The sequence below is a fragment of the Aythya ferina genome (assembly GCF_964211825.1).
Source record: "Aythya ferina genome assembly, chromosome: 3".
NCBI lineage: Eukaryota > Metazoa > Chordata > Aves > Anseriformes > Anatidae > Aythya > Aythya ferina.
The window spans coordinates 23,855,709-23,867,998 of record NC_140298.1 but is presented as its reverse complement, the minus strand read 5'-3'; the positions used below and the strand labels follow the sequence as shown (position 1 = coordinate 23,867,998).

General features: G+C 39.2%; 1 protein-coding gene across 5 annotated transcripts in view; it reads right to left on the bottom strand.

Annotated features, from left to right (window-relative positions):
- KCNH1 (potassium voltage-gated channel subfamily H member 1) overlaps positions 1-12,290 on the bottom strand; it is a 185,080-nt gene that overhangs the window by 139,750 nt on the left and 33,040 nt on the right. For all 5 annotated transcript variants that reach the window (XR_014690875.1, XM_084512990.1, XM_084512991.1 and 2 more), the window contains exon 6: positions 5,762-6,154. Coding sequence is in view for 4 of the 5 variants with exons in the window: in XM_084512990.1 (XP_084369116.1) it covers positions 5,762-6,154 (393 nt within the window). In the remaining variant the exon portion in view is untranslated. The remainder of the gene's footprint in view (positions 1-5,761; positions 6,155-12,290) is intronic.

The window sequence follows — 12,290 nt, the reverse complement described above, 5'->3', positions numbered from 1 at the left end:
TTTGCAAAATTCAACCAAAATTCTTTATGGACCCCTGATTATTCAATAAAACTATAAATATCGTGATCATTTATTACCTTGCCCTTTATTGCAAAAAAAAATGGTAAAACAAATCAAGGCAATTTGCATGCTTTTCAGTATAGCTACTTCAGCAATTCCTAGATAGCCAATTTGTATTAGCATGAGAGATTATTTCACTAATAAGGTTTTAAATTAATCTATTGCAAAAGTACTGCCTCACATTTGCCAAAAATCTGACAAGCAACACATTCATTTTTTCCTCTCTTACAACTCACTGTTTACTTTCAAGCTGCATCATGCTCACTTAGCACTAAATAGCTTAATTTTCTTTGATTACTTCTGTATTGTGTTTTTCCTGTGACTTTTTTATCATCATAAATTTTGTTGTTTGAAAGCTCTATGTCATCTTTGCCTAAATGCTAGCTTCTCTCTTTTTCATGCACTTAAGTGAACAGTAGATCACTTTTATTGAATACATCTTTCCTGATGATCTTTCACTATGCGTTTATTTCTTCTCTACCTGGTGTAATAAGAATCACAGAATGATTTGGGTTGGAAGGGACCTTAAAGACCATTTAATTCCACCCCGACCCTGCCATGGGCAGGGACACCTCCCACCACACCAGGCTGCCCAAAGCCCCATCCAGCCTGGCCTTGAGCACCTCCAGGGATGGGGCATCCACAGCTCCTCTGGGCAGCCCATGCCAGTGCCTCACCACCCTTTGAGTGAAGAATTTCTTCCTTATACCTGATCTAAATCTAGCCTTGTTTAGTTTAAAGTCATTAGTCCTTGTCCTATCACTCCTCCCCAGCTTTCCTGCAGGCCCCCTTTAGGTACTGGAAGGCTGCTGTAAGGTCTCCCCAGAGCCTTCTCTTCTCCAGGCTGAACAACCCCAGCTTCCTCAGCCTGTGTTCATCAGAGAGGTGCTCCAGCCTCTTGGTCATCTTCATGGCCCTCTTCTGGACCTGCTCCAGCAGGTCCATGTCCATCTTGTGCTGAAGAGCCCAGAGCTGAATGCAGGACTCCAGGTGGCATCTCACAACGGGAAGAATCACCTCCCTTGACCTGCTGGCCACACTGCTTTTGATGCAGCCCAGGACACCATTGGCTTTCTAGGCTACAAGCACATCAATCAATGTCCCCAGGTCTTTCTCCTCAGGGCTGCTCTCAATCCATTCTCCGCCCAGTCTGTATTTGTGCTTGGGATTGCCCTGACCCAGATGCAGGACCTTGCACTTGGCCTTGCTGAAACTCATGAGGTTCAACACTGCCCCACCTCCCAGGCCTGTCCAGGTCCCTTTGGATGGCATCCCTTCCCTCCAGTGTGTAAAACACATCACACAGCTCAGTGTCATCAGCATACTTGCTGAGGGTGCACTCAGTCACACTGTCCATGTCACCAACATAGGTGTTAAACAGTGCCGGTCCCATTTCATAAGAATAATATATGGTTCTCACTTTGGTATCAGCCAACAGTTGGTCAGTGTTTGATTCAAATACATATAGGGAGTCGGTAGTAAAAACTGCTGTTTCAGAGATTTACATGGTATTGACACGACTGGATTCCACTCCTACCATGAAATTTCACAACGGTGTCACATGTAACATCAAATTTTTTCCAATATAAATTATATCTTATGGTATTACAGCTGAAAACCACAGTATAAAATTGCTCAAGCTGACACTGCAAAAAATACTTCAACTTGCCTTTGGAATTTGAAGACTTAGATTGCATTGTTCTTGGCAAAAATTGTGGAATTTTGTTTAAGCCTGTCTTTTATTAAATCAACTGACGGATGTCTGAACACAAAAAGATAACATTATCCCCCAAAGTAGGTGGTATTTCCTTACGTGAGGAATAATACTAATTACTGTAAAGGATCACTGACAAATGTTATTGTCATTATTTGAATCCAAAAGATATTAATACCACATTTTAAGAGCTGTGTAAATTTTAGACCAATGTATTCTTTTCTTACTCAAACTCTACTACAGCATGTTGTATTGTTTTAACAGGAGAAAGATTAAGCCTAGCATTATGTTGACTCATCAATTAATGGAATATATTCTTGAAGTTCTATGAAGGTGATGAAAGTAATTTCTATTTAACTGTATAATTATCTCATCATATACAAAAATTTAAAAAAATAATAATTAAAAAAAAAAAAAAAAAAAAAAAAACAGGAGAAACATTTATAACTTTTCCTTCATTTGGGTACCAATGGAAATTTTTCTGCAGCTACTTGTTTCTTCATTTGTTGGATTCTGCTCACGTCTGAATATGAGATGCTGCACTCTCCTTCAGTACAGCACTTGAGATAAAAAATTTCAGATATTCTCATATTGAGACTCTCAATTCCACATCCTTGAACAAAGACATTACTGTTTTTTCTTTCTTCTTCCGCCTGTAGAATGTGGTTATTCATACCTAAGTTCCTCTTGTATTAATTGTAGTTGTTAATAGTTGTATTGATTAATAGTTAATGAATTCAAAGATTTTTTATGGAAAAAATATTCTGAACAGTACAAAGAAGAAAGTGGAATTTCAATTATGTTTTAAAAATGTGAATGGAAAATATAGTAATGTTCCAAATTGTAATAAACCCAATAATTATGAAATAGGCTTAAAATCATTCCTTTAAGTTTTATATGAGAAATGAGGTAAATTTGCAAAACAAAAAGTTGTTTCAAAATAGAGAAAAAATCAGACTTCTTTTTAAATGAGTATTTTCCTGTCAAAAATATCGATCAACTCTAGTTTCATATGTTATAATTAATCTTATATTAAAGGAACACCTGAAAGAAGACAACAATGGCTTCACTACTAATCTATCAAGAGCTAAGTGTTGGGACAGTCCCAAAGTTACCCAAAGACCCAAAAGTCTCAACACCCTGTCTACACTGCTTTTTACTTCATCAGGTCCAGATCCTGTGTCCACTGCAAATTAATTCAACGTCTCTTTCACAGTAATAATGTCACTCTTAGAAACAAACTGACTTGTCAAGTTAGTTCCTCCATGACGTCTTCAGTGGTTTTGGTGAGGTTTCTTTTAACACAAGATAACAGGCAGAAAAAACAGTGAATTTTAACCTGCCCCAGTCTACCTTTATTATAGAGACTGCAACAAAGCCAGGATTATATTTCCTCATGTTTAAAATCACATATGGAAAACACCCACAAAGGAAAGTTGCAATTCATAGTCTTTATCTCATTTTACAGCTGCTGTTGACAGTAGGCATCATTTAATCCCTGAAATTTTTTTTGAGCGTGTTCACCAGAAAAAAAAACTCACGGCAGCCACAGCCACCCACTGACTGCACTGTCATAGTGCCAAGGGAATTACTTTTAGCAAAGTCAGAGTAACACATGGATACCAACCCAGTCTGGCCACTTGTAACTTCAGCACCTCAGCCCTGCAGCTGACTTAATCCAACAGCGAAGTAATATGGTGTGTAAAACGGGGTGAGAGACAAGTAAAATTTAAACCACCAAGAACGAGAGAAAGGCAGTTGGCCCAGAAGGGAATATTGTACGTGGCAGATACTATATAAGATAAGGCCTTTCTGCTCTCAAGACTCCTTGAATGTGGCTTTTTTTTCTTCTTTTAATAAGAGGTTATCTTTTTCTCTACAGGCAGTTCACAAACCAGCGATCAGAATGCACTGTCCCAAATCCCCACCTGATGTGCACTACATTATTCTGCTGACGTTGCTGGCAAAGCCCCTCAGGGCCTGTAAACCAGTCTACGAGCCCTTAAGAGAAGAGCAGCAATTTACAGCAGTGGAAACTCTGTTCTAATGGCCCTACAATGATTTACACCAGTTAAACGTCAGAACTCACTAGGGAAAACAGAGATGAACAGTCTTGAAAGGATAGCATCAAGATTTTTTTTTCCTTGGGCATGATGGCTAGAATGACTAAAACTAACACTTTTATACTGATTAAGGAGACTGTTGAAGACCCACAGGAAAAGTGAAGCACCATTCAGCTCCTCGTTGTTACAATGCAACACGGAGACTAAGAACCTGGAGAAATTCAAACCCTCAGAAGAAGAATTTCAGAGCAGGGAGTCTGCTCAGCTCAGGGGCTTGTGTGGCCTCTGGTACAGCCATTTTCCCCAGGGATGTTCTGTAGGTCACATCACCAGTCTCCAGTTGTGAAATGTCCCTCCAGCAAAATCATTAGCAGGTTGCTACTATTTGCAAAGAGTGAAAAAAAGCTCCCTCCCCGCCCCCCCCCCCCCCTCTTTTTTTTTTTTAATCTTTCAGTCTAAATGTCAGAAACTGATGTATGGCCACTCTCTCCATTGCTTTATCAGTGCCATGGTAAAGTAACATGTGAAAGCCCTGAATCTGCAGCCTGAATGCATTTCATGACAAACAAATACTTAAGGACAGGTCTCACAAGGCTTTTTGCATGCTCTCATTTGTCTTACTTCAGCCTGTAGCTTTATATAAAATGAAAATCTCTCTAGAGAGATAAATATCAAATAACATCGTTTTTGTTCCCCTATATCCAATAGTCTTCCTACTTATCCTCAAGTCATAGAGAAAAATATTTTAAGTTAGATAAACAAACCATGTAGTGTATTTTTATAAAAGCAAAATCTTTATGTTTTTACTGAGATATTTTCCTGGGTATAATTTTCTTTCAACAGCTAGGTTGTCCTTTATAATATTGGCATATTTCAAAGACACTCATAAAAAATAAATATTACAGGCTAAATATTAAATACTAAGCTCTGATGCATATATGTTACAGGTTTAGCGTCACATAGGAATATAGACACCTAACAAGTTGATGATACAGATTTTATAAGACATAGTTAAAAAGTAGACTGCTGTAGTCATCAAGATTCTGTTAACTGTTCATTAACTCTCTGAACTAGTTGGGCATGGTACTTTCATGTAACATTTAATTTAGGAAAATTTTCTTGGCAGCTTGATACAGAAGGAAAATAAGCAGTTAAATGAGAGTAGTATTGTGGTTTAAGTGTTTGAATGTTAGTTCTTTTGCTGGCTTGTGACTTGTTCTCAAATAAATGTGCAAGAATTAAGGAGGAGCCTAGATTTCCAGTTTTCTCCCTGCTTTTTCCTCTAATTATGTAATTATCAAACAAGCATCAAATGCTTTATCTTCCTCTAAAACAACTGCTGCCAAACAACATTGCAGGGATCACCGGGCACCCTCACAGTACTTTCTGTTGATCTAAGATGTAGTCAGTCACTGCCTGCCTCTGCCACCTGCTATATCACTTTAGAAGTAGCTGAGAAAAGTGCATTCTACTTCCCAATTGTTCATGTGAAGAATTGCCATTAGTGAACATACCCTTATCGGTCATCACTGAAAGGAAGAGAATCCTGCCCTAAGAAATCATCTTTACACACCAGTTCAAGCTGTTTATGGTAAGTCTCATGAAGCAGTTTTCCTCAGTGCTGTACACAGGTTCTGCCACCTGCTTCTGCCTGTCCTCCTGAACTCTCAGGATGCAGAAGGAAGGAAAATAAATATGGATTTCTGACACCAAAAACCTCAGCTTCTCCCATTCCAGTTAAAGATGGACCCTTCTGGCTAAGACTCATCAGCAAAACTTTTATGTGTGCTGAGGGAAGCTACTAGAGACATAGGTGCACTAATCCAACATATTTAACTAAAAGCATCCATTTCTTTCTTCTCCCCTCCCCAGTCCTGAACGTTAAGTTATAATTAGGGGGTGGAAGTGGAACAAGTATACTGACCTCATCAACATTCTCAAATGCATTGATGACATCATATGGCAAGCATGAGAGCAGATCGATCACAAACCAGGTCTTCAAGTAATTCATACGAATCAGCTTGGGGTCAGAGATCACCTCTCCTGCTGGTCCCACAAAGGTGGTGTGGAAATTAAGCACAATGTCTACCAAAAAAATGACATCTACAATGCTGTCCACTACTAGCCAGGCCACATTGTTCTGTTTGGTTTTAAAGGAGACATTGTAAGGGACCAAAATAGCGGTGTAGAAGGTTAAAATCAAGATGATCCAGTCCCAGGTAGTCTTGAAAACACAATAATGCAAAATTATATGTGGCGGAGTCTTTGGTGCTTCTTGTTTGTACTGAGGGAGGATTTCAGAGCCCAGCTGCAGTACCTGTAGTGACAAGGATTTCAAGACAAAAAGGAAACATTAATTTTTTAATGTTAATTTTTACGTTTCAGAATCTTGAGCTCAGTTGATAAAAAAGACATACTCATTAGCCTCTTTGAAAATTAGCAAGTGGTCAGGATAAGTATTCTGTTAAACAAATCAGCAACCTATTTCTTCTAATGTCATTAATTATTTTTGGACTATGCCTAATGTGCTGAGCATCCAAGACATACAGAGAAGAGACAGCTCCTTCCGCAGTCTAAATAGTCGAGACAGATAAATGATGGGAAGGAAGGCGATTGCAAACAGGAATCAATAGCAAAACCAGAAGAAGACCACAACATCTGACATCCAGTCCAGCACATGGACATTGCTTCTCAACACTGGTCATTTAACTCTTCCCTATACTGTATCTGCAAACAAGTCCTGCACTACAACCCATCACAAATGCACAGGCCTTTGTTCCTCTTCTCCGAGCTGTGCAGGACTAAAGTTCATGGATGACTATCACTAGCCTCAATAAACTGAAATTTCTACTGGATGAGTTACAGGTGAAAATAGAAAGGAAGATGGAGATTGGCTCAAATGAGATTTGTTTCCTCATGTCAAACACACAGAACCTGAGAGAAATATTTAGAAGTGTTTTACATTTATTTACATTGTAGTTCAGAGCAAGAGGAAGCAGATGTGGAAATTAAGTGGCCACTTTCTCTGGGAAAAGATCAGAGAGCATACCTATAATAGGAGGATGTCTTCTTTTCATGTTCATATCTCAGCATCTTTAACATCAATTATTTCAACACAGATTTTTACCTCCGGGCTTTTCTGGGTACTTTTTTGTGTGTATGTGTGTGAACTGGTAGGCTTTTTTCCAACAGACTAAGCCAAAAGGGACAAAAAAGAAAACAATCAGCTACAAGAGTCCTATTTGGACAAAACAGCCTCAGATCAGGTTCCCTGCTGCTTTGAACCTCACATAATCAGTTACTCTTGTGCACAACAGGGGTCAGACACTGTCAGATCACAGTCCCTTGCACATGCGTAAATGACTATGAGAGCTGCAAGGCACAAAACAAGCCTGCTGACTTTAAGTCCATTGTGTTCTCCAGAAGAGAAATAGCATGGCCTGCTCAGATAGAACTGCGGATTAGCTTAAGGGCATCAACACTTAAAAAATAAAAACAAACAAACAAGAACCCTTAAGTTTGTTTTGCTAAATTTCTAGAATCACAGTAAATAAGGGAATGAAACACTTCCCCCTAAGTAGAACCCTTGCAGACAATACTAGGACTCGGACATGGCCACTGCAGCATTAAGTGGTCTGCCAGTCCCAAAGCTGATTCACTCAGGTTCTCCATTCTAGAAACAAATGTTGGCTTGTGGTGTGAGGAGCTGAAAGCAAGCACCAGACTGAAGCAGTCTCTTTCCTGCAGGAGGCACTGGCCAGCCAACACAGTCCCCAGAAGTTGCTGGTAGTGACTGCAAGAGGCATATGTTGTGTACTGTGCTGCTATGTGTACTCAGGGCACGTGTTTCCTTCAGGGCTTGTTTGCAGTCCCAGCTACAGATGTTAGAATGTCTTTTCTAGCCCAATATCAGTATTTCAAATACCTCCTGCCCTCCCTTTTGAACATTGCAGCTATACCTGGATCAGCTGGAAAGCTCTGAGCTTCTGTGCACAAACAGCAGCTCTAACGTAAGACCCCAATCCTGAAATCCACTGAGACATATTCACTCACTGAAATAACTGATCAGCAAAACCAAATACTTTCAATCATGTAGTAACATTTTATCACCCTTTAAATATAGGATGAAACACGATTTCTTCTTTTGCCATCAGATGACTCCTAGAGCTGATTTTTTTGGTCTCACTGATACTTATGTGAAAAAGTCAAACATTTTGATAAGGATTCCAATCAGTACAGGAAGCTCATCCACAAAACACTGAAAAAATCATATTGTAAGTCCTTGTCTTCCGATTGTTTGTGTCACACACACACATTTAAATTCTCAACTAACAATTGTATAATGCATCCCATTTTGGCCACCCCCAGCCTCTTTCTGCTCCAAGAACTTGTGGAGATTTTACATCCTCCATACTAAAGCTACTGTAAAATGTACTAATGGATTCCCATATATCTGAATAATAGAACCAATGGCAAGAACAGTCTCTCTTTGGCAATAAAGAAGGAGCTTAATTATGGAGTCAGTTATTTTGCTGTAAATCACAAAAAATGCCAGTAAAGCCAGTGGAACTGCATGGATGTAAAACTGAACTGCGTGCAGAGAGAAATAGACTTCTGATTTCAAATCATTAGGAAAATAAACAAATTTGCTGCCTCAGTGTTTTAAAATGTCATCACCAAGCAGAAAGCACTCTCCACTAGCTTGTTGGAGACCCAAAAGGCTACAGCACAGGAAAGTAAAAGGATCAATGTCTCCTTCCATTTTTATTTAGAAAGTAAATGCACTCCAAACTATCTGAATGGCTAGATTTATTAATAAATCTTTTGAGCTTCCACTCTACCAGCACCTATTTAAAATGAATTGGGGGCAATTGCTTTTCCCTGTCTCCAATGGAAGGATGTGCACCAGCAATGTGCATGTGGACTTCAAAGGGCAAGAAGAGCAAGGGGAGGGCAGGAATTAAGGAATGACACAGACATGACAATCAAGGAATCAAGGAATGACACAGACATGACAATCAGCTGCAAGGTAGAGAAATTCACCTGCAGAAAGCCCAGGGTGTCTTCAGCCTTTTGTTCAGGTGCTTGGGGTGACAAATTCTAGCCCTGGCTCCCTTTCACTACATCACTAACGCACACATAAAACCACTCCAACATCTTGCTGGAATTGCCAAAAAGATGAATTATCATTTTACTGCCTGAGATGGAAGAAGGGTGCTGGCCCCAGCACACTACCTCTGCCTTCAAAGGTAACTTGCTTAACAGATTAGCAAAGGTCTTGCATCCTCCAGAACTGCCAGCCAAGAGCTTTCAAAGTCGCCAAATTATCCTTTTAATTGAAGGAAGGGGAAAAATCCCCTCTAATGAAACTTAATTGCCTCAGAGAACAAGTGTGTGTTTTTAGCGTTAAATACTACAAGAGAGCTCAGTGCTACACAAAATAATGGAAGAAGCTCCACAGAGCCTAGGGCTAAAACTCTACATCATAGTTCTTAGGTTGCTGCATTCAAGTTGGGAGAGCACTTTTGCCCACGTGTCACACCAAGGGCCACACACAGGCTACTTATTCACCATCCTTCCAGACAAGCACACCACCACTGGGTCACCTGGAGACTATAAGCTATAAACTCCACTCTCCCACTCTCTCTGCACCATACAGCAAAGCTGGGTAGATGCAAAGAGAAGTACTCTGTGATTCTGTACCTGCTGCCCTACTCCAAACCACTTTCACTGTACTCTAGCCTCTGGGGAGAATAGTGCCAACCCAAAACAGTATTTGCTGAAGCAGTCGTGTGTGGTTCACCACCCACATGAACCAACTAGATTCAAACTGCTTGTAAAGATACTTCCTGAAGAGGTAACAACAAGAGAAATATGAAAGTAATTATGAAGAAAATGTAAGCAACTATACAAACCAACATGCTGAGCCTCCACCCATGTGCAATAAGCAAATATTTCATTAATATCATTTGCTAAATAACTGAAACAGCCCTGGTTTTGGAGAATTTTTCTCCATTGCACAGTAAAAAAAAAAATAAATACTTGTTTCAGAAAGTTATTAATGGAAGTATTCCAATTACTTATGATTCATCAGCGACTACAGTCACATTATCTGTGTTTATTATTTGCGGTAATGATGCATGATGTTTTAATCATTCTTTAAAGCCAAAGAATATTACTTCAAAAGCAGAAATAACAAATTTCAACAGTGGTTTCACAAGTCTGTGTTCTTTCTTTATTAACATAAAACACATTTATCCTAGATTTGTTAAAAAACAGTGAATATACCACCAGTCAGGACTTACAAAAGTGCATCAACAAGTGGTTACGATGATTTATTTTTAAGACTGCATGACCGGGGAAAAAACAATCATTCATTTTCAGCTTAACCTCCCCCTTTCTGTGTTTGCAACTGCATGTTTGCTCTCTCTAATTCTCCCTTGCTTTTGTTCTTACAGGCACCCACACAAATTGCTCCCAAGCCAAGAGCTAGATGCTAAGTCTCTACTTGAAGTAGATACTAATGGCAGTTATAAGTCCCTGGTAAACAGGGTTTACAAAAAAAAAAAAAAAGGCAGAAAATTCTTGATTAGGCAATGCTGCTAAGCACCATTATAATTTTTCTGCCTTTATTCCTCATAACTACTACATTTTTAAAATTATGGCACAATCTTGTTTACCCAGAGCTTCCTGGTAAGTGTACAGAATACATCAGCTAATACCATGGATGCAGAGGACACACACACTCTACAATGACCAGGAAACATTGGTTCCTACAATTAGTTCCTTAGTAATAAAGTCACAAAAACATATTAACTACTTTGTATTCTCATTGCAAAATGGACTCTCGGAGATACCTAACACCCCTGCAGTAATTGCATAATAAATTTATGCAGTTTTTTACATGATTGCTAATAGGCAAATCATGCTAGACAAATCTACACACCCTGCCAAAAAACAGTGACCGAAGCTTAACAGTCACTGCTTGTATTATCCATGGCCTGTGGATAAAACAAAGCTGTTTTTCAATAATCCCTTTTTAAAACTAATTTATCATAAACAGTAACATAAATTGTAATCCTTCATGGCAGGCTTGTGTTTTGTGTTTGTACAACACCTTGCCCCACTCAGCTTCTAGGACACAACTGGCTCCTCAGCTCTTCAAAAATATAAGTAATAATGGATTAACACTAATAATTTTCCAATAAATTTTCCAAGCAAAGGGAAGATGTATGTGAAATGCCGTAGTAAATAGATAAAAGAAATAGGATGCACACTCATTTTAAAATAGGCCACTGCAGAAATGAAGGAAAAAAATAAGAAATTTGAAAATACAGTGGGGAACAGTTAGAGATCCCATGTTCAATATTATGGGGAGAGCTTTGTAGAATAAGAAGCCTGCCAACCCTTGTCTTCTCAGGAAGAAAAGTGTGCTTGTCTGTGTGATTATCTGCACTCTGCTTTTCTCTAGTGCCATTCTATTGACTTTAGTGGAATTACAGAAGATATACTACAAGGTGCCTAACATCACAGCTGGGGCTAATGTTCTTTTTAAAATAACGACTGCAATATTCAGTCAGCAATTACAGAAACTCATTTCAGACATGTAAACCATACACTTGCCCTTTATTATTTGTAATGAATCCACTGACTGTGCCAGTTAGAATACTTGCGAAGTCTTGTTTAACATATCAGCCAGCAAGATGTTTGAGCTCCGGACTGAGATTCAAAGAGCCAAACAGAATAACCTCAGATTCTCTGCCTTACATATATTCTACTGCCTAAATTTTAGCATGAACTAAAATTCAAGGGCAAACATCTAAAGAGAAAGAAGGATTATTTGCTGCTAAATCTTGAGTTAGATTATGAGGGAGAATGTCCCAAATTCTAGTACACTAGAACAATCTAAGGGTGGAAATGTGATAATCACATGGTATTCCTACAGCATAGTGCCCATGTGAATGTCTGCCCCTCCCCTGTGCTAGCACAATCTAAGCTATTTTCTGCAAAAATGCTCACAACAGAAATCAGTTTTCCACTCTGGAGTGCATCTGTATTAAATACAGAAAGGGTAAGCTCCTGTCCATGGGAATTTCATGGTTACAGTGTGATAATAATGCAGGCTTGAGCAGGAGCTGTATGTTTTGCACAGAAACCAAATCATACACAAGACAAACTTAAGGAGTACTGACTATATGTAGACTCATGGAGCCCGTCGGTGGCTTTCATCTCCAGCTACAAAGAAAGACTAAGAATTATGGTCAAGAATCACAGCTGCTGTCATGGCATTGACAGCAATAGGTGATACAGGAGTGCCATGTTGTATTGGTCATACTGTCATTAACACCACAACAAGACTTTCCCCAATCTTCTTTTTTTTACACCAGGAAGACCCTGCTACTGGTCCTAGAAACAACTACAGGAAATTCAGGACAGTCTCTCCCCCTCGTGGC